The 23,934-nt window shown below is 37.4% G+C and overlaps 1 protein-coding gene across 1 annotated transcript in view; it reads left to right on the top strand.

The window, feature by feature from the left end:
• The window catches only part of ELAPOR2 (endosome-lysosome associated apoptosis and autophagy regulator family member 2), a 72,268-nt gene extending 54,548 nt beyond the window's left edge, over positions 1-17,720 (top strand). The window contains exons 13-22 of the mRNA XM_075208690.1: positions 635-772; positions 3,507-3,770; positions 4,428-4,601; positions 5,272-5,461; positions 7,529-7,622; positions 9,262-9,363; positions 10,556-10,682; positions 11,541-11,719; positions 13,228-13,393; positions 14,698-17,720. Coding sequence (XP_075064791.1) covers positions 635-772; positions 3,507-3,770; positions 4,428-4,601; positions 5,272-5,461; positions 7,529-7,622; positions 9,262-9,363; positions 10,556-10,682; positions 11,541-11,719; positions 13,228-13,393; positions 14,698-14,757 — 1,494 coding nt within the window. The 3' untranslated portion in view covers positions 14,758-17,720. The remainder of the gene's footprint in view (positions 1-634; positions 773-3,506; positions 3,771-4,427; positions 4,602-5,271; positions 5,462-7,528; positions 7,623-9,261; positions 9,364-10,555; positions 10,683-11,540; positions 11,720-13,227; positions 13,394-14,697) is intronic.
• Positions 17,721-23,934: the final 6,214 nt, after the last annotated feature.

Raw genomic sequence — 23,934 nt, forward strand, 5'->3', positions numbered from 1 at the left:
ATCTGCCTGTACTGGGTGCAAAAGATACAGATGAAAAAAAATATTTACAACAAACCCAGGACTTGAATCGACTACATCTGCATCAGAACGCCCTTACTGTACATGGCCTATGTTAGTCCTCTCCTCCCCTGTTTCTGCCTCTAAAGTCATAGACAGTTGTAAATGTCATTTGTGTTCGGACATGAATTGCATGCAATTGCATTCATTGCTGTAATATCCTATTCTGAGTATGCACAGAACTATTATATGCAAGATACAATATGCAAATGGATGTACTTCCGGAATCAGCCCCTATGTATGTCAAGTTCCTTGTCACTGAAGCGGCATCATGGGAGGACATGGGCTTAAAGGCACAAACACTCCACTTGCATGTGCAATAATACCCCTTTCAAAATCTGGGCCAACATTGATATTATTATAATGTGATCAACAATTAGAGTTATGTTACCATTAGTCTCTTTACAAATTTTCTACATAAATATTCTGTCCATCTACTCGACATAATCATTATAGTATTTATACAATATAAATAGCTGCAGACTGAACTGGGTAAATGTTTTTTCTTTTCTTATCCGACCTTGGATATGTTATTTAATATGCTACTAAGTTATTCTTATTATATTTCCTTCTATAGGATGTTAACAAAAAAACTACAAGTGTGGTTGAGTCATGGGGAGGAAACCGAGAAAAACAATCATATACTCACATCATATCAAAAAATGCTACTTACATGTTCACCTGGGCATTCCAGAGGACCAATCAAGCCCAAGATGTAAGTATAAATAACCATTTATATTCACCGGCAAAAGTAGACAGTCTAGTTAAACTTTTGACTTAACAGCAAAGAAAAGGGGAACACCTTTTTGTACTTGATGAGTGAAATCATATATAGTAGTGCAATCATATATTTAGTGCAATCATCATTATCATCATCATCATTTATTTATATAGCGTCACTAATTCCGCAGCGCTGTACAGAGAACTCACTCACATCAGTCCCTGCCCCATTGGAGCTTACAGTCTAAATTCCCTAATATAGACACACACTCACACACAGACAGACACTAGGGTCAAATTTTGATAGCAGCCAATTAACCTACCAGTATGTTTTTGGAGTGTGGGAGGAAACCGGAGCACCTGGAGGAAACCCACGCAAACACAGGGAGAACATACATACTCCACACAGATAAGGCCATGGTCGGGAATTGAACTCATGACTCCAGCGCTGTGAGGCAGAAGTGCTAACCACTAGGCCACTGTGCGACCCATAATCTGTATGTAACCCATTGTAACCAATCACATTTTTACTTTCATTAGTCAAATATTTTTAATTATACTGAAATATTGCTTTTAAAGCAATATATTTTCTAGAACTTCTATCTGAATGAAACAGAGTTAATGGATGGTTAAGGGAACTGTTTTATATATTTTTCATAAATATTTAGCCACTAGTAACACTTCAATTTTTGCAACTACAAATCTGTAATTTGGAATGACTATTTTCCCAGAAATCATGCATCTATAGCACCAGGATAAATAGAAAAATTATTATTTTTTCCTGATATGGAGTCTATTTATCAGCAAACAACATAATGTTTAACTGAATTATTGGTAATAGACACCTATAACTGTTTTATTGGCCTTGGCACCAAAAGGCCTATATGCCAATATGCCCAACTGGGTACCCATGCCATGTGTTTTGAACATTTGTAGGAAAGTATTTATAGTAAAGTATGCCTCAGTTTTTGTTTTGTCAGTCACTGTCAATCAATACGGTAACAGCTATGATCCATTTATAAGACCGTTAAATGAAAATTTATTTCACACTGTCATAATACATTCAATGTTGTCAGGGCAATTTAGCAGATATTGGAGTTACTTCCACTATACAGTGTCAAATAAGTAGAATCGCAGTCTTATAGTACCGAAAAAGATCAGTTCTGGTGTGAATTAGGATCATTGAAATGGTAAGTCTCAAAAAAGACCAAGGGCTAGATTTACTAAGCTGCGGGTTTGAAAAAGTGGGGATGTTGCCTTTAGCAACCATTCAGATTCTAGCTGTCATTTTGTAGAAAGCACTAAATAAATGAAAGCTAGAATCTGATTGGTTTCTATAGGCAACATCCCCACTTTTTCAAACCCGCAGCTTAGTAAATCTAGCCCCAAGCGTCTAAGGGGCAGATTCAGTTGGCAGCAGTGTTCCACAGAACATCACATCCACGCATGCTTGCTCCTCTATGGGTGCCCTTAAGTGTCAGTCAGTTAGTTTCCCTCCAATGTAGGTGCTCCATGATTAGTGCAAGCCCTGAATATAAAGAGCTTTTCTAATAGGTAATAACTTCAGACCTATGACAGTATCCTGTAGAATAGCTCTGATTAAAGGGTAGTCTGCTGATGGAGGCAAGAATTCTGTTGAGGCGTTAGATAGTTCCCAGTGGAGAAATAACATTGTTCTCCTGTAGTGTTGTAAAGGTGCTATCACTCATCAGAAGAGCTCTTTCTACTTGTGTCCTGTCTCCTAATGCCCCCATGATCTTGACATATTTTGGTAGCTAATCCTCATTTTAAAGAGAGCATGAGTTCCCAACACATGTTGTGTTTCTTTCTTAGCACAGTTGTTAATTTATAATTTGTGAAAATTTCCACATACCTATTTAATGGTGGGTTTCTCTTCTGTGAGTCTCCTCTTCTGTGCCGAGTAACCCCTAATGTATTTTGATCTCCACAAAAGAGGGCTGAAATGCAAAACCTCTACCAGCATGTTCCACTCCTTACCATGGTACTGCTGCCTTTCAGTAATGTAATTATAGTTACCTAGCGACTTTTAAATCTCATTAAATTATTGAAACAGTATGACCTAATAGGGCAGAACACAACTGGGCATTAGGTCCTCCTTGGTAAAGGATGGATTTCATAGAGGGTCCCAGGCGTGCAGATGAAGAGGGCATGGTGCGGAAATATCCTTTAAATAAATGCTACTGAAATTTAAATTATATTTAAATTTGCACATTCTATCGGTCAATTGCTCAAGTACTTCATCTGCAAAGTGTGGTTTGTTAATGGAAGCTGTTTAGTAGAGTGAATCTAGGCAATCTACACTGCCCTGTTTGCACTGAAATAATGAGAAATTACTTTTTTATGAAAATAGGGCACTGTAAATAGATTCAATATAAATGCTCAAGACAATTCTCTCTAATATGTTATCTTATTAGTGCCTGCATGAATTTATTACTCTCTGCTATTATCAAATGCCTTCTTTAGTTATCTTTAGAAATAATGAGTGCAGTTTTTTCTGGTGGTTTGTGCAGGGGAAGGCATAATACACACACTTAATAACACTGTCTCCAAATACTGAAGGGTCATTGATCATATTTTAATCTATGCAAATGAATAATATTGCAGTGAAATAGGTGATGGTGGGGTTTAAATTATTCTGATTTATTCACAATGGATTTAGCAAAGGAAGAAACAAAATATGTTACACCTAACCTCTGCTTTCTATTCAGAGCCGACGTTATGTAAATGACGTTGTAAAGATCTATTCTATAACCGCCACCAACGTTATGGATGGAGTAGCGTCGAATTGCCGTGCTTGTGCCATGGGCTCTCAGCAGTTCGGATCATCTTGCGTGCCATGTCCAGCCGGTCACTATATTGATAAGGAGAGCAGCATGTGTAAAGAATGCCCACTCAACACGTATCTATCGCCACATCAAGTGTATGGAATAGAGGCTTGTATTCCATGTGGTCCAGCAAGTAAAAGCAACAAGGTACGTTATATTATGTGTCATTTAACCTACATACACGCTGTCTGCTACACCTAGTACCTTCCCTCAGATACCATGTGTGACAGATCTTTTTATATATAACTGTTATTTTAGTCCCTAAAAATTGCCTTAGGGCAGTGTTTCTCAACTCCAGTCCTCAGGACCCACTCACAGTGCAGGATTGCCAGGTGACCAGTGAAATAATTATACCACCTGCTACAGTATGTCAGTCAGTAATGATTACACCTGTGCTCCAGCAAGGAGATATGGAAAACATGTACTGCTAGGGGGTCCTGAGGACTGGAGTTGAGCAACGCTGCCTTACGGTCTTTGTTTTGTAAACATATAATCAGGTAAACATAATCTATAGTGGCCATAACCAACCCTGGCCTCAATGAATGGAAAAGCTGAAGAACAAGTATTAGGGACACGAGGTGGGTTATAACATGGTCATTATAACATGGTTATACAATAATCGACAATGACAAAACCGGCCAAAATGAGAAAGTCAAAACTGTATATTACAATGTGCCAGTTTTAGTTTTACAGTTTTAACTACTGCATTTTGTTAAGGTAATTGCAGAATTCTATGATTTTAATCTATGCAAAATGTACTGATATAAAATCTGTCATATAACTGTGCATCAACTCGTTTTTCAGGATCATTCAGCCTGTTACAGTGACTGCTCTTTGTCGTACACATATGAAAACCAGAGCTTGATGTACGAATTCAACTCTCTCAGCAGTGTGGGGACACTCATTAATGGACCCAGCTTTACTTCCAAAGGAACAAAATACTTTCATGCTTTCAATATCAGTTTGTGTGGAAATGCAGTAAGTTCCCAGGCTCTATAAAAGAATGTGGTATGCAGTTACACAGAAAGGATGAAAGACACATTGAATAGTCTCCTCCCAGCAGATACCAAATACTAAATATGCAATGATATATCCCTTGTGGAAATCAACAATCCACCAATGAATGTTCTTATATTATTTGTCAGGATAATTATGAGTTATTATTTTCATGGAGATATTAAAAGGGGCAATGTAGGATTGGGGTTTGAAAGGCCCGCCAGAAGATATTGTATTAGATACACACTTATTAGTCAACTTTAACATATCATAGATTTTTAATTTTATAAAATAATATAAAATACATTACACAGATGTTTGTGTATCGTTTTAAAACGGAAGACAAAAAGTCATGTTTCTTTGTATAGAGCATGTCAGAGTGCTGTGCTAAGCCTTTGATTCTGCTCCTGGATGAATTCAGTTCATGTTTAGCCACCCTCATCTAATTAAAGCTGGCACATCTTTATAATTAGTGATTTCAGAGAAGATCATCTGGGATAACATCAGAAGCGTCTTTGTGATTACCATGGCTATATCTGTATGTTTTAGTCAAAGTGCTGAAAACTGACTAGTAAGAATCAGTGGTTTCATAAAATACTTGCAAATAAATGTTCTGTAATTGACGTTTTGTACATTTCTTTTTCTTTTTAAGGGGGAGAAGATGGCTGTGTGCACTGACAACATTACTGATGTGACAGCAAAAGACATGGATGCAGATGCAGAAGACACATCTAATTTCATCAAGTCTTTTGTCTGTCAATCTACCATCATTCCATCAGATAGCAAAGGTTTCCGAACAGCATTGTCATCACAATCTGTCAGCTTGGCAGATATGTTTCTAGGTATTGCAAGTACTGCACTACAATGTGTATTGTATATCATGTTGCAATAACGCACATGAGTTGTAGCAAATATTACATGCATTGTCTAGCTTGCACTCCATTGAAACAAACGAATATCCTATTGGTTGATATAGGGACATGTTTATTCATGCTGTTTGCATCATAGTTTTAAATAATTTATTATGTTTACTTTTATTTAAGTTAACTTATTTTAAGCCCTATGAGTACCAGAGCTTAAGGTTCACATTCTGCCACTGACTACTGCTTAGGCAGTCTTCAAAATAAGGGACGTCCCTTATGGTTTACTAGAGGAGTGACAATCCCTTCCTTGAATTTACAGATAATGAATTGATGACTGATTCTATACGACTCTAATACTGAGCATGTATAATGCTGACAGCTACATCATTCTCAATTAACCCAGCGCCTGTTAGTCACATCTAGCATACTGAGTGAGAAAATGCAAATATCAGACATTTTGAAAATGTTTATCTGAGCAAATGATTTTACCTTCAAGGATTGTGTGGGATACCAAGCAACCTCTGCTATATTATGAAGGATTTTGTATAACATTTTTTTTAATATTGATAATGCCACAAGGAAATGAACAGGAAGTGTTGTTGTAAGACGAAGCTACATTAGGTGGCCACACACAGGCCAATCCTGCCCCATAAGGCGGCCACACACAGGCCAATCCTGCCACACACAGGCCAATCCTGCCCCATAAGGTCGCAACACACAGGCCAACCCTCCCCCTTAAGGTGGCAACACACAGGCCAATCCTCCCCCATAAGGTGGCAACACACAGACCAACCCTCCCCCATAAGGTGGCCACACACAGGCCAATCCTCCCCCATAAGGTGGCAACACACAGGCCAATCCTCCCCCATAAGGTGGCAACACACAGACCAACCCTCCCCCATAAGGTGGCCACACACAGGCCAATCCTCCCCCATAAGGTGGCAACACACAGGCCAATCCTCCCCCATAAGGTGGTAACACACAGGCCAATCCTCCCCCATAAGGTGGCAACACACAGACCAACCCTCCCCCATAAGGTGGCCGCACACAGGCCAATCCTCCCCCATAAGGTGGCCGCACACAGGCCAATCCTCCCCCATATGGTGGCCAAACACAGGCCAATCCTACACCATAAGGTGGCCACACACAGGCCAATCCTGCCCCATATGGTGGCCACACACTGGCCAATCCTCCTTAAAGGTGGCCACACACTGGCCAATCCTCCTTGTAAGGTGGCCACACCCAGACCAATCCTGCCCTTGGCGCAGGGGTGGATTGACAGGATACTCCTTCACTAGGATACACACAGGTTGAACTTTCAGATCATTTTTGGCTCCATTGCAGCCTGTTAGTCTGGTTTTATGGGGTCTCCCATCACATGGACATATTCTGATCACATTTTGCAATCATGGTTGTTTTAATTAAGATTCTTCAGTTCATAGGCCCTCTGGCATCTGTTAAAACCGTTGTGATTTTTGTAACTGTGTCTGTTATAGTGACACAATGCTATGCTTCCAACTTTGTGACAACAGTTTGGGGAAGGCAAATTATTAAACACAGTTATCACAAGCTGTGGTCACCTATTGATGAACATATGACGAGCAGAAAAATATGGGTGCTAAACATTCCCCCCCCCCCCCCAAAAAAAATAATAATAAATAAATAAAAATTGGCTTACATTATATTAGTTGAACTAATTGCAATAACTTTTGTTTTCTCAATTGGTAGTGGAAAGGTACATGTTTATCAAAACATATCTAACAAAAAACTTAGCAATAACTTTAATTGTATTAAAGGAACAAGTTGCCTTTATATTTCTGAATGTTACATACATGAAGGTAAAATTGTTAAAGACATTTTACAAGACATTGGTTTTATTTCGGTAACAGACAAGATCGTGGTTTCAGTCTTCACTTTAGTATATATAATGTGGCTTTAAATCTTGGGTGTCATCTGCTTGTATATTTGAATTCTATATTTTCTGAAATAAGCACTGTGGATTGCAGATTTAATCAATGTGTGACTATATTGTTTGTGTGAATGCAGGTGCAACAACCAACACAAGCCTGGGTGGAATCACTATCAAACCAGATATATTTCCTTCTCAGACAAAAATACCTGATGTAAATTTCTTTTACAAGTAAGTTATATGTGCACTGATGTTGTGTCTTTACATTAGCCCATTTTAACATTACTGTTCAATATATATGCACATTAAAGCAAGTCTGGCTATACTAAGCCGTGAGTACGCTTGGTAATGGGTACGATCTGTCGATGGTGAACCTGTTGATGGTCAAACTATCGAATTCAGCAGGGATGTTGGTACCCAGGCGCAATTGATTATGTGCCTTCTGAATTTAACTCTAGAGTGTAGGGATCTCTCTGCATTTTACACCATGTAGGAAGCGCAGATTACCCCAACCCCCACTACTACTAAGTCAGACTGTCAACACCAAAATGTCGACAATTCGACTGTCAACAGGTTCAATATGTGTTCGATGTTATGTATACACGACACCGCCAGCACAATATACATGATAATAAAATATTAATATGTATTTTTTTTAAAAAAAACAGTGTGCCGCTCCCCCACAAACAGATTAACTGTAGTGCTCTCATCCTATGCTGGTACTAGCAAAATCGCCAGGACAACATGCATGGGGTCCCCTCGATTCTTCTAATACCAGCACTAGGCTTTGCCAGCAGGGTCTGGTGACACCATAGCAGGGGAACCTGCAGTGTGGGGTCCCTCTGCCATAATGACAATCAACCCCTGACTGGTCAGCACGGGGCTGGATTCCCTAGTGAGATAGGGTCCGCCAAAAAAGAAAACAGATCCCCACCCTTCCGTATTTATGCCGATATGCTGAACATCATATTCAGACATTTTACACCAGACACACATCACAGACACTTATCTCCCAATTATACCCATGTATTTATCCATTTGTTTTATGTGCAACAAATGAATTCAATATTAGGCATCAATAAAACCTAAAAAAAGCTCTCTAAAACAGCAGAATCAGTTTTGATCACAGTATATGCTTGAGTGACGAAGAGACCACCAGCCAGCAGTGTAATCGCAAACACAATCACAAGCGGTTCGCTGGTGCCGTAGACCACCATCATCATGATCCACTATTTATGCTGCCCCTGATCACAATATGGCTTTCTCAAGCATACGTGCATCTTTTCGCTGGTCTTACGCAAACACACCTTTACTGTACTCAGCGTATGTTAATCCACATGGTACTTCGTCCCGCACAAGCTGGCATAAGAGGTAGAATCAAGCAAATCTGCAAGGATGCATGTGTGTGCCCCCGCTCTCTGGGCATGGGCAAAGAGGTTTCACGCAAGTTATACTGCACACACTGCCATAGTCCTCACTGGGCATCAGCCCCATAATGTAACTAAACAAGAAAACCCATCATTTTCTTATGGTACCATATTTTCCATGTTATTAAATTACCTTTTGTGACATCATCATCATTACTAGATATCGGACTGATGAGTATAAAGTGCACACATATGTTCAACCTTGGCCACTTGGTATACACCTCTTTATAAAGTGTATTGTAACTGCTTTACTAAAGAGGCAGCATAATCACCATACTTCAGCCTTTTAGAATTACTTGCATTTTTTTAATATATTTTTTTAATTAATATGTGAGGTTTTATACATTAGATTTTGAACTGGTGAAAAAATCATAAAGTTTTGTTAGATGTCTATTTGTTTGTTAAACTAGTTTTATATCTGTGGATATATGTTATTTACTCAGATCATCTTCAGTTACATCATCGTGTGATAAAGGGCGAGCTACAGTGATCTCTTTGAGGTGTAATCCCACAAGACCTGGTCAGGGAGACATCTTGGTGCCTAGGTAATTAGAATAACAATTCATTTATGCTATTTGCATCATGACAGTTTATTTTAAGCCAATTGTTCAGTAACCCACAATAATTTAAACAGACCTTAAATCTGTATGTTGTTTTGTAGTGAAATTTCACATCACTTCATTCCTGTGAAATTTTACTAATTATAGAGTACGGTAACTGACAAATGCACAGAATGTTGAGGCAATATATGCTGCCTTCTCATTGTGAGTTTTACAGGCCCTCCTAGTTATTTTAATGTGTCATGTATTTCAAATAATTGAAGGTTTCTGCAATTATTTGTGAAAGTAAGGCAAGCGCTTAGCACCCTGCATTATTTAACACAATCTATCTGTTAGAGAAGCTGAAGACAAATTGCAAAAGGTCAGTTAGAAAATTGCATTAACACATTGGGTAGTTTTAACAGCAGTAAAAAAACCTGGGGTGTATACACATGGACAATACTTGAATAGAAATGATTGATTCCTATTTAATTTCTAATGCTATACAAAATAAAAGAATTGATGGATCATAAATGTTTCTGTTTTTTGGTGTTCATGGTCTGTCATCTATTCAGTGTATATCCACATTAAGTTGATTCATCAGTGTGCATGCACATTCCAAAGTGCTGACTTTGAAGATAGATGTATACCACTGGATTGATTTGTTTCATGTGTATTTTAAAGGGTGGACTGCTCTTAGCAGCTGTATATAACACTACATTAAATCTTTAGTCTAAATATCTGAGCATTAACTGATACATCAGTGTGTGTGCACATTCCGTTGACAGATCAGCGTGTATGCACATTCCATTGATAGATCAGTGTGTATGCACATTCTATTGATAGATTAGTGTGTATGCACATTCCGTTGATAGATCAGTGTGTATGCACATTCAATTGACACATCAGTGTGCAAGCACATTTCGATGATAGATCAATGTGTATGTATGTGCATTTTGTTCCTAAGTCCATTACTTTAATGACTCCTGTTCAGTTTTGAATAGTACTCTGTCCATACTGTCAATATAAATCAGCATAACAGAGCACAATAGTCTGACAAACCATTTTAGCGTATGTACCATTGGAGCAGTTTACTGGTTATAGTTAAACATAATTTTCTGTATTATGATGTGATATAATGTTTTAATTAGCATAATTTGTTATAATGTTTTTACGTTTTACTTTTACAATCTTGTAGACTGTGCCCTGCAGGTACTTGTGATGGTTGCAATTTTTATTTTCTTTGGGAGACAGCAGAAGCATGCCCACTTTGTACAGTGAACGACTATCAGAAAATAGAAGGAGCCTGTAGAAAGGGACATCAGGTATTTAATTTAATGTACTTCAAGCTATGACCTCTGTATTGCTTGGCTGTTGGATATCTAAAGTATCATTATTTTACTTGCTTATTTAAATAGTATGGTGATGCACTACAGAATATAAAAATATATATAAAAAAATTACATGTACAAAGTATCATATTTAGATGTACTTTTCTTCATTGGCTATTATGTATAGAGTACTTTCATAATTAATCAGGCTATGTTTCTTGTGTTCAAATGGGGACAGGTGAATAGGTGAATACAAATGGTGCTTTTTGCTGTCTACAAACTCACCTAATGATGGTTGTGCAGCTTTATAAAGAATGACTTCATAAGGATATTATTTATGCTTTATGTGTGGTGAAAGTTCATTCACTCCTCTGCATTTTACATCTGTGTTTTGAAAACTGGATGAAGAACTATATATAAAATTAAACACATTAACCTTCGGCTCCATTTCCACTTTAGTATCTATGTACTAGAGTGAGCTGCGGTTTATTTTTTCAAATACAAAATAGGTGTTTAGTCTAATTTGTCCATAAATTCCTTTTTGTTTGTGTTGGTGCGAGTGCACACATGAAAATTGGATTGACAAGAATATAAAATTGAGAATTTAGTAGTTAGGTTTAAATAGAGCCACACACTCCTCTTATTTCATCTGTCCCCTCTTCCATTTAGAATGTAAGCTGTCTTATGAACAAGGCAATCCCTACCATTTCTTTCATATGTGTGTTTATTTTGTCTACCTTGTATATCCCTGTTTTAAGTAAGTCCTGTATTCCCTACTGTATAGCGCTGCGGAGCACTGTGGCTCCTTACAAATCAACGGTAATAATAATAATAATATGTTTTAAATTAAAGGAAACTCATTATGTGTGGAATGAACCAAAGCTCTGCATGCGAGGTGTTTCTCTTCCCGACAAAAGAACAGCAGCCTGTGAATCAATAGACTTCTGGCTGAAAGTGGGAGCAGGGTTGGGAGCCTTTGCTGCAGTTCTGCTTGTAGCACTGACCTGTTACTTCTGGAAGAAAAACCAGAAGTAAGTATAGAACTTTACATCTTCCACATTCTGCTTTCAATAAGTTTATTTATATCTTTATTAAATATTTTATTATATGCAATATACATCTTATTGTGTTCAGTTGGGTTATTAAACAACCACCTCTTCCAACTAGCATAATGGTAGTGGGGTCCAATATCCAGATCCAAATCTGTTCCTGGAATAACCGGCCTGCTGATTTAGGAACGGTCGTACTCTCATGCTGCAGCCCAATTAGTGCTCTTGATAAAATAGGTGTCGAGAGTTTTATCATATGTTAATGGGTGGCTGAATTTTTTTTCTCTCTATATTTCACATGGATTTACATTTCTGCACATATATATATATATATATATATATATATATATAAATGTGCAAAGCTTTTATATTGATAAGATTAGTATTATGTATATTATTAATAATAATAACGAAATGTAAGTTGTACATCTTATTTAATATACTGTTTAGAAATGTTATGCATACAGCTATAAAAAAAGATACATATTATATAAATATCATTTGTTATCAGATAATTCCTTTCATCTTTACAGCAAGAATCCAGTCATTACAATACTTGTGTGTGTAATGAAGGTGAACATCTAGCTAGCTGAACTTTACATTTGTGGTGCTATCACTGCTGAACGTGTCATGGCTTTCAGGCATTAACTCTCCAACTTACAAGAGAGCCACTGCACAGTCCATTTTAGGAGGAATTACATTGAAAAGTCACTGAACATTAGAACTATAGAAAATAACATGTGACATATTGTAGTTCTTCATCCTGATGCCAGTGATGAATCTTTTTATAAGCTTTTAATTTGCCAGTGTCCTGCGTCCTGCAAATAAGACATTTCAGTACATGGAGTTTAGTCCCCAGGCACAGATAGAGAGGGAAGTTTATTGCATTGCATTACTACATCTCTTGTGTGCAGAACAATAAGATCACTGTGTCTAAACAAAATCTTACAGTATATCATATTGAAAATTATTTAGCTCATCATAGTTTATTGTTTTATTGATTTGCTGCTTACATAGTTAAGTGACAATTTTTGTAGTTTCAAGAATGAGCAACATTATGAACTTTTTTTCCTTTACCATGTGCAATGTGTACGTAATATTTCCAACATACTATTGTGCAACTTTGTGCATGATGTCCAGAATCTGTTTGTATTTGAAGTCACTCTCTTTACAGCTGAGGAAATGCCATGCAGATGATGTGAAGTAACCAGAAATTCTGCAGAGCAAATATCGTGTCCGAATTAATGAGTGTGTAAAATAAAAAGGAAATAGAAGAACAACACAGGATGGCGATGTAAATGGCACATGCCACATTTGTTAATGACAATTCGAGAATACAATCTCTTTGCCATATACCCTAGAATCAGTGGCTCTCCTGTCGATAGCATTGTTGTACTAACCAGCATGGCAAGAAGTGTATAGTACACTGTGGGTCTATTTGGTAATTTTGTTATACATTTATATTGACAACAACCTCTCTTCAATTTTAGGCTAGAGTACAAATATTCCAAACTATTCATGACGGCTAATTCCAAAGAGTGTGAGCTTCCTGCCCCAGATAGCTGTGCTATAATGGAAGGAGAAGACAATGATGATGATGTGGTGTATTCCAATAAACAGTCACTACTAGGAAAATTAAAGTCACTTGCAACAAAGGTGAGGCAATATGACTAGCCTACATATTTACACATATATTTTTAACTACAGATCAAAGTAGTAGTAGTGAACCATATTTTTATTAACTGTGCCATTAAATGTAACAATGTGTTTGCAGCTGAGGAGCAAAGGAACACATACCTCCCACGTCAGTTCTCAGCAGAGTGCACTATAAAGCATTAGGCTGCCCATTAGATACTTCCCTTCCCATCACCAATGGGTGTTACGAGCTGCGGTGGTACTCACTGCCGCCGCAACTCGCTTCCTCTGCTCTCCTGCATCCCGGCCGTCACCTTGGCGACCGAAATGTCACTTCCGGGCATGACCCAACCGCTGCCAAGGCAACGGTTGGACGCTTGTGGTTCAACGCCGCGTCCCGGCAATGGAAGGAAGCCGGGCGCGTGCGCAAGCCTCCACACCAGGCTGCGGGCTAAATAGTTGAATTAATTAATTATTATGCTGGGCTGGGGATCTTTGCAGAGCTAGGCTCTGATTGGCTGCCTTCAGTACTTATGGCAGGGAGGGCTTAGCCTCCCTGCCGGTTATAGCATCCCAGTTGTTGTACTGTGCTAACCTGCTTTTGGACCCTTGGATTGCTGATTATTTGTTGTGACCCTCTGCCTGTTTATTGGACTCTGCCTGCCTGCTTGTGACCCTGACCCTTTGGGCTGTTCCTCGGATTTTGCTGTTTTGCCTATGACCTTGACCTTTGGCGTGTTTCCTGGCTACTCTTCCTGCTAGTGACCCCTGACCTTGGCTTTTGTCTGACCATCCTTACCATCTCCGCTGCTTCCTGAGCTCCAACTGAGGTTTAGTATAATGAACCTACACTACTTGGAGTTAAGTCCTGGGGGCATCTGAGTACCTGTGAGCGCGTCCAGCTCTGCGGGAAAGGCGGCTGCTATAGGTGAAGACCTCCGCAAGTCTGTTCTGCAGATTAGTTATCTGACCACCAGCAGCCTAACATTGGGACAAACATGACCAGGGTGGAACAGTGGGAAAGAACCCTAAAATTGGGGGTGTCCTGCTTAAATCGGGACAGTTGGGAGGTATATAAGAGTAGTGCTTATAATACATTGCTGGTCATAACTGGTAGTACATGTTTTTTTGTTTTAATCCAGCTTACACATTCTAGCGATCCGTGCAGAATAATATTGTACATGCCTCCATATTTTGATAAAATGTTAATATAAAACTAATAGGAAAATAACTTCTATTAATAAATTGATCAAAATAATTTTTAATTATGAGTATTTGTTTAAGTTAAAAGTATAGTCAAGCAGTCAACTTTTTTATTCCTACAGGAAAAAGAACACAATTTTGAATCTGTACAGCTGAAATCCTCACGGACACAAAATATATGAAGTCCCAACTTTGCCTTTTAGACTCTGAAAAAAAAGATTTTTGTAGGAAAAAAAACAAACTCTTTACATATCATAAGAAGAAATTGGTATGCGGTACCCGTGAAGATCAATGATGAATCATTAGAAGAAAAACAGATATCACAACAAAGTATAAAAGCTCAGCTGCCTTATTACATGATTATTTTGCCAAAAATGGAATGTGTGAAAGTTTAGAATTCAAGTTCAACTCAGGATGAGAGAAGTGATGCAGAAGATTTTAAGATTATTGTGCATTGGTTGTGCATGCTGTGTCATCTGTTTTATCTCTTACCTCCCCACACATCTAGCACAGAAACACTGCAACTCTAAAATGTGATCATTGCTGCTGTTCTCGAACCCCTTTTAGCTTTTAAGTCACGAAGTAGGAAATTTAAAACGAAGTTGTGTCTTCTAATGAATATTTGCATATGTGTTTGGCAGGAGGAGAAATAAAAGAAGTAAGACGTAATGTCTTTGCAACAATAAAGCAGAGGCTGGCTAGCATATTTTAGCCCGTGGGAAGGGCTTGAGGGGGGGCAGAGGGAAGACTTGGCTCAGCAATCTATTAGTAACTTTTTAAAGGGAAAAAATTGCAGGTAGTCCAGTGAACCAGTCCAAGGTAGACCTCTATGGGACCGTCCCAGGAGGCAGATGTCCCCTTGCCCCCCAGTCCAGCCTGCCCCTGTAATAAAGAGTTTTACTTTTTGCAGTATAACAAAAACATAGGCTAATGAGAATTTTTAGCATTATTTACATTGATTTAAAATTTGTTAAACATCAGCTTCTGAGCAATGGGAACTTAGTTGCTTTACATTAACAAGTTTTTAATCTCATAAGTGCAAGTTGTTGGGTTCACTTTGGACCAAGTACATGTCAAGTGTATGGATTTACAGACAAGGATCAGAAATTAATTCATACTGTAAGATATTTGTTTTATACTTTTAAAACTCCCAAAGATGTAGCTGCTACAACCCCAAACTTACTGAAACCTGCCAATATAGTAAGTAGGGAGACCCAGACTCAAATTGCTGCGCAATGTGCTCATTTGCACTGCAGTGACACTGTAGCTCAACGTGGAGTACTACAATCTGTCCAACCCTTGTCAATAGAGGCTCTCATTGCTGTGAGCTGCAGCGGACCAGCCTCCACCTTAAAGTTAATGGACGTAGTTCCCATTTACTTTATGTGGAGGGGAGCAGGTTGTAGTAAAGCTTGGCTGAGGATGACAACTCCTTTAAGAAAGTTGTATTCATGGTGAGATAGATGCCAATTGCAGTTTTTGAGATATTGTCTTCTCCTGCTGCTTGCTTTCTAAACAGTTAATGACATTTAAACTATGAGGGATGGGTATATAATGCCTTTAAGAACTAAATTATGCTTTTTACTTATCCCTCTTCTGTCAGTGGGCCTGATTCATGAAGAAACTGGCAAGAATTTTAGTAAGTTTTCTTACTTAAGTTTTTGGGACAAAACCATGTTACAATGCAAGGGGTGCAAATGAGTTTATTTTTTTGCACATAAGTTAAATACTGTCTGTTTTTTCATGTAGCACACAAATACTTAATAGCTTATTTGTACACTGAAATTTAAAGTTGATATTTGTGTGCTACATGAAAAAATAGCCAGTATTTAACTTGTGTGCAAAATAATAATCTAGTTTGCACCCTTTGCATTGTACATGGTTTTGTCCAGAAAACCTAAGTAAGAAAACTTACTAAAATTATTGTCTAAGTTCTTTAATGAATGATGCCCAATGTTCTGATTTATTGACTCAACACAACTCTATATAACATCAGTCTACTCTGTCAGTATGCACATCCAACTAGAGAAAAGATTTTAAACTATGTATATTTAAAAACTCAACATTCCGTGTTTATTAGGAGCTTTACGTAGCAAAAATAATGTTATCATTCCTGCTCACCTCAATGAGCTACCAGTAGCTGAGCTGCTAGGTGTTAATATCTAAACATTAAAGGAGCCCCAACTGCTAGTGCCTTCTACTTTCATGAATATGTTTTAGACATATTTTAAGGATGATGACTGCACAACTGATATATAAGTACAATAAAAGTCCTGTCTGTCAGTAACGTACAGTGATTAAACACAACATATCCTCAAGAAGCCATGCATGACTTGTTATTAGCCATATTCACTATGGTATAACCACCACCCACTCAGGGGAAAACAATTCAAAGCTATATGTGATCATTTTCCAATTTGAAAACATGACAAATATTTAAAGCCAGTTAATGTACAATAGGACCAGGGCCAGCGGAACACAGAAGCCTGGCCAGTGTGTGCTTACTGAGGCGCCCTGCCAGCCCGCCTGCACCAAAAAATATACTTCCTTGATGCTGGTGATGTACCCCCTTGTACTCCAAGTCCTTGCTCTGAACGGAGCAGGGATCAGATCATGCACAGTGAAAGGGGCGCTGGAGATTCTAGCGCCGACCCTGAATATGACTATCATTTCATTTTAGGTAGCTTTTTTTTTCGTCTTTGAGACCATTACATAGGAAGCTCTGGTAAATACACTGAGTATTTCAATATATTGTCTAAAAATATCTGAAATCTAAAAACACAAAACTTGTGTTGCAGTTAGTGTACATATTGTTATTAAATATATATTAGACTTGTGTTTTCTATACATTTATAATTTGTTGGGAAAAAGAACCTGTTTTCTTACATAACAGCAAGGTTTGCTTGTAAAATGATTTATTGCACTCCTCACACTGAACATTTTTACTGCAGCAGGAAATAATGGAACGTAATTGTTTTGTGTGTAATGTTGTCATTGTATTTTTTCTTACACAGATAAACATTTTTATCTTTAATGTGAATGATGATCATTTTTAGCTATTTGTTGTGTGAAATATAATATATACATGCCATATTTGTTTTACAATTATTGCAATATTGTGTAATAAAAAGCCATTGGCTGTCTAGTTCTTGTGTTATCTTCATATACCTAATTGCTCTATCAAATGTGTCACATGCTACATACACCACTATTGGTTAACAGGTGGCCTAGGGGCACTTGAGTCCCTTACATGTGTCACATGTGGGCCCTTCATTCCAGGATCATTTCTACTCTTTCGTCCACTTACTAATGATTTTGATGCATACTTAACCACTGTGTTACTTTTCCCTCTGGGAGATCCTGTAAGGGACACCAAGGGGTATATTTACTAAACTGCGGGTTTGAAAAAGTGGAGATGTTGCCTATAGCAACCAATCAGATTCTAGCTGTCATTTTTTAGAATGTAATAAATAAATGATAGCTAGAATCTGATTGGTTGCTATAGGCAACATCTCCACTTTTTCAAACCCACAGTTTAGTAAATATCCCCCTAAGTGCAAAGGAGACAGGGGGAGATTGTGTTTTAAACACAATCAAAGTTGTCAGACAGCATCCTCTGTCTGCCTCTCTCTGTGCAGACGCACATGTGTATATAGCCCACTACTGCTAGCAATGAAAGGGTTAGGATTAATCTAAATTGACCAGCCCTCCCTTAAAACCTTTAAAAACTCTCTCTAAAATACTTCTCTAGAAAGGTGATGTGATGTCCCCATGTGGGACACTTTTGAGGTGCCCAAAATGATCATGTTGCATGTTACCTACCACTGGCTAACACCTCATGCAAGGCATTCTTATGCCTGAAGTCACATTTTGCATAATTAATTGTTCCTGTTACTGTTAGAAAAATATGTAGATGCAATAAGCATGCAAGTATGGCTGTATATTTTGAGGGGAAAAAACTGTTATATAAGACATAAGATCACTCATGATATAAAGTATCAACAGGACACTCCCAATTGACACACTCAAAATAAAGTAACAATAAATGTTGTATGTTAATGTCTAATTCATAGATGATACAGAGTTTAAATCAGATCACATTCCACTGAAAGAAAGAAACAAAATAACATTGTCTATATAATAGTTACATATTCTTATATATACTATGATGCATGTACTACTAAAAAGGAAAATAAATAAAATGAAAGATAAACCTTGCTTGATTAAAATTAATTAGTCTATCTCAAATCACTGCAAATGAAAAAATTAAGTAAACATTAATCAAGCAAGTAATATTACAAATTTAATCAAGTTGGGATTACAGAAGGGGAAAAAACAGGATAGGATAAAATGTTTTGTATACTGGTGAAGGATTAATCTCACACTGAATACATCCTGAGCAGGGATATATACTGATTTTAGGCCTTTTCTGTACGCCTTTGATGCTCCACACATCAGCTTTTATTAAAGAATCACACAGATAATTTTGTCATTTGTAACTTACCATAAAAGGCAACTGAATTTACACAGCATTAGGGTATGCTTTCAGAAGTATACCAAATGTTCTCTTATAGCATTTTGGGTACTTGTAGAAATTTGGCGCAATTTGTTAACTCCTATGTGACGTACTTAATAAAAATGCAAACATTTAAATATTCCAATCCGTTATCAATGAGGATTTCACGTAAGCTGCTTACTAGACCACATGGGGCTGCAGATAGGGTTAAGCTCCTCAAAATGAAAAGCATTTCTTGATAGGTCTTAGTTATTCTTTCTCCCTGCACCCTGCACCCTCCCCTCCTCCTAACGTTAAAGAAAAAAAAAAAACCTCACACTCCAATACACTTACTAGAGGTATTGTCTAATTTTTTGCACATTTCAGACCAGCCATATATATATGTCATACTTGCCCACCCTCCCGGAATGTCAGTGAGACTCCCAAATTCCGGATAGATCACCCGGACCCTCGGGAGTGCAGGCAAGTCTCCCGCATCCTGCCCATCGGGTGGCAAAATGATGCGATTCATGGGGAATCATGTCATTTTGTCCCCGCCCCTGTAACAGAATTTCATTTTGTTTTTCCAAAATGACTCATCTTGCCCCTCCCGGCCCCCTCCTGCCCTCCCACCACTCCCCCCTCTCCAGGACCTCCCAGATGCCAGCTACATAAAGTTGTCAAGTATGATATATGTGCAACCTGCTCGCTACTTATGTATATTGGTTCTGGCTGTTGCGCAGTCCCTGTCAGATTTGTACAATGTTATTTACTATGGCCTTTTTCAGCTCCTTCTTTGTTTGTGTAAAATGTGTATTGGTACCTTATAAATATAGTTATTTAAAAAAAATGAAAAGCATTTTGAAATCAATTTGTACAAACGTTAAGTCCTAATGGATGTAGTTGAAAGTATGTTTAAAAAAAACCCCCGAAAAAAATGTTGGTAAATCACAACCTGATTGACATGTCAATATTATTTGCTTGATTCATTTTTCATTCTTTCAGATGCAGTGATTTAAGATAATCCAATTGCTTTCTATCAAGCTTAAAATCCTTTGTCAGGAAAGCTTATTTTTTATTTGTTTTTCCTTTTTCTTGGTAGCCCAAAAATGTTAAGATTTTTTCACAACTCTCATAAAAAATGTACAAAAATATATAAATTTATTGCAGGCAGTGTTCTTGTGTTTCTCTCTTTTAGGGTATAATCAGTCAAACCCAGTAGCAAGTATTAAGTAGGTGCTAATATGTATAACAGATATCTTACTTTGTTTTTCTGTGAATCTTTCCTTCTTTCATGAAATCAATTGAAAGTGCCCTGTAGATGCTTAAGTTGCATGTGTTAGCTAATATGACTTATTGTTCTGCAATGTTGCAGCAGTTAAATAAACATTCAGCTAGAGGGAGGAGAGGAGGAGGGAACCAGGGCCCACAGCTCTCTAATTCCTACCCTTTGCATCTGCCATGAAGCAGGCCCTATTATCTCAATGAGCCCCAGTGTATAGCACCTACTGCACCAATGGTAGTTCAGCGTTCAGCATTCAGCATTCTATGTTTACTTCATTTGCATATATGAGTGCTATGATTTTCAGTTATCTTTGGGGTTTATTATAGGCACCTAAAACAGGCGTTCTAGCACTCTTCTATTTGTAGGAGTGTCTGGTAATCCCAAAGTTTCACCGTAGAAAAATTTGCTTCTGGATTTTAAAGTCCAGTAGATTAACTAATACTGCTTCTTTATATATGGTGATTTAAATCCTCAGTAACTGATTTTTACTCTGTATGTTGACTGAAGATCTATTTCATTAGAAAACATTACTCGTTTTATAAGTTATATTCATATAACTGTTTTCTACCATTTACAAGTCATCTTATATTGTAAGGTTTATTACTTTATTTGTTGAGATTGCATTGTGTGTGGCATTCATAGATGTATGAGCCTGACATGCGGGCAAGTTTACCCAAATGTTGCCAGCAAAGCATAATGCCTAGAGTGAAAATCAATGGCATGTATGGATATTATCCTTTCAGAGAACAGATCTGAAAACATTGCTATTCCAGCGCCAATGAAGTTGCCATTAGTAATAACTGACTGCATGTTTTCAAATGATTCATTGCGATGAATGAACTGTGAGTTGGTAAGTTAAAAAGCCAGAGGGGTAAAGACTCTTCATTCAGTGAGTTCAGTGAGCTATTTTAGGACTCGCAGCTTTATAAAGGGATATTGTGGTCTATACCACAGTGATGAGAAGACTTGTATCTGTTTGTATTCTTTATAGGGCATTCTGTTTTCCCATTACTACATACGTATCCATTTTTACTTTGTCTATAAAAATGCGTTAGGTTTGTGTTACTGACTCTTTCATGTGTACTTTTCATGTATTTGCTCTTTTTTTTTATCTTTGTTGCTCTAAATTCAGATGAAGTAATATTTCTTCCACATATTTCAGCTTTTACTTTGTTTAATTAAATTAAAGCAAATATAATTTATATTTATGTGAACAATGTGCCTGCATGCTTAGATTCTTATTGAACTTGATTTCATTATTGATATTGTTTTGTCTGTTCCAGACATGTCAGTTTAGATATTGCGTACTGTAGGACTTTCTATTGTTGTTAAAGAAAAGCAAAATATCGTAATTGAAATGAACTACTGTGAGAATTAAAGGATACCCCCACAAAAATATACGGTATATAACATGTCACCAAATGTGAAAAATAATCTTTTTGAGAGTTTTTTTTTGAATGAATGAATAATGCATTTTTTCGTTCCCCCGGTTCAGCTCATTGACAATAGCCTGCTGTAAGCATCATTTTCAGTTTCTAGTTTTTAAATCTTCCACTATGTTCGTGTACCTTTTTGTTGGTCATATTTCCTTCTCTCTTTAGCTGCTTCTTTATTTTTTTAACTGCTAAACATCATAATAAGGTTAATCCCTCAATGAGATCCTTGTATATAGATTACTGATACCCATCATAGTTTTAGGCTCAGGAAATATGTACAGTAAAGGGAAACTACATTTAAATTTGCATCCAGAATTAATATATACAGTCAGGGCCTGGTGTAGAGTTGGATGCAATTTATCTGCCTTATGGGCCAGTGTGCATTATACACTTACGTGTTTCAGACACAGCAGCCCTGTAAGCAGATTACTGACTAAATAAATTAATGTAAAAAAAAAAATCATGCTCCGCCCCCTCCTCACTCCCCCGCAAACAGCGCTAGGGTTGGTTAAGCTGTTTAGGAAGGGGTACAGCACCATTTTTTTTAAAGGGGTACCCAATAAATTGGTCGTTGAGGAATCTTTTTGATACTTAAATATCGGAAATGTTTTCTTACATTACAGGTTCCTGAGTGCCATATATATATATATATATATATATATATATATATATATATATATATATATATATATATAATGTTTTTGTAAAAACCAGACTATGCCTCTCTGATTAAAAACACCTATGGATAGATGTGGGGGGTGCTGGACCAAAAAAGGAGGCAGTTACAACTTCAAAACACCCACATTTCTGAATATATTAAACGTGCTACATTGCTGTGACTGACAGTACAAGGTACACAATAAAAAATGCAGATGCACTTTAAGCACTAATATTTCTAGAAGTCATAGAGTTTAACAAATATCTGTCTTTAATTATATATTAATACAAGCAGGGTCACCCGGTGTTGCACCGGTCGGATTTGTAATGTGTAGCAGTTTTTATATAGTAACAAATTATTTGATAAATAGACTAAAAATGCTATGTAGAAATTAAGATTTGTTGCTTTGTTGTGTAGTCATTATGTCATGTTGTCGGGAGGTTTCCTTCCAGCAGTCAACAATTGTTTACAGACAAAATTGATGTTTTCAATATTTGTTGCTCTGTCGCTTTCTAAGTCAAAGGTATTGTTTTTTTAATATATCTGTGTGAACCTGTGCTGCTACTAGTGACTTCTCTAAGCTTCCACACTAACAGTCCTCTCTCCAGTCCTTGTTTATGCACTAAATGCACTCTGATGACAGCACTAGACTTGAGTCCCAATGCTTGGCTCTCTGGTTGTGTACTAATGCCTTTACCAGAAGGCTCACCATTTCAATCTCTGCTTAGATTACATACAGTGGCTATGAAAAGTATTCATCACATTTTTCTCATTTTATACTCATACACTATGGAATCAAATTTAATTTATTCTGGAATTATTACCACTGATCAACACATCTTAATTAAGTATTTATAAATAACATATGGCAATAAAGGATAACATAATCATTCCTCCTTTCTTTTGATACCTGGTAGATGTAGAATTGAACAAAAGGGGTGATTACTTTCAATAGCCATTGTAATTCCTAAATTACATGCAGGCAACCATCCTGTTTGTCTGGTGACATCAACTCAAAGCCATATGACCTAGTGAATGATATCACAAAAGTCTAGTGGTCTTGCTGTAACAGCACCTGTTTCTTTCCGATATTTCCTGTCCTGATGAGTGTTTCTGAGGCCTGTTCCTTCTACCATAACCTTTTCATGTATTCATTTACCGGTGTCTTCTTGTTCTAAGAAGCACAACTGGAGCACCTCAATTGACTTACCAAATGCTGTCACCACAACTAACACTGAGATACTGATTTAATTTAATTAAGATGGGATAACTTTAAAAGGGAAACATTTTGGGGCTGATTCATTTTGAAAACGTAATGTGAACACAACTTGTGTTTAAAAAACCTGCATGCAACTTGTACGGACAAATGCCCCCATGTACTGCCACGCATACGTGCAGTCATCACTATCAGTCAGTACTTACACCTACCATGTAGCTGGTGCAAGTGATACGGCTAAAAATCACATACTGCATCGCCACTGGCCT

The sequence above is a fragment of the Mixophyes fleayi genome, chromosome 4, assembly GCF_038048845.1.
Source record: "Mixophyes fleayi isolate aMixFle1 chromosome 4, aMixFle1.hap1, whole genome shotgun sequence".
NCBI classification, from domain to species: Eukaryota; Metazoa; Chordata; class Amphibia; order Anura; family Limnodynastidae; genus Mixophyes; species Mixophyes fleayi.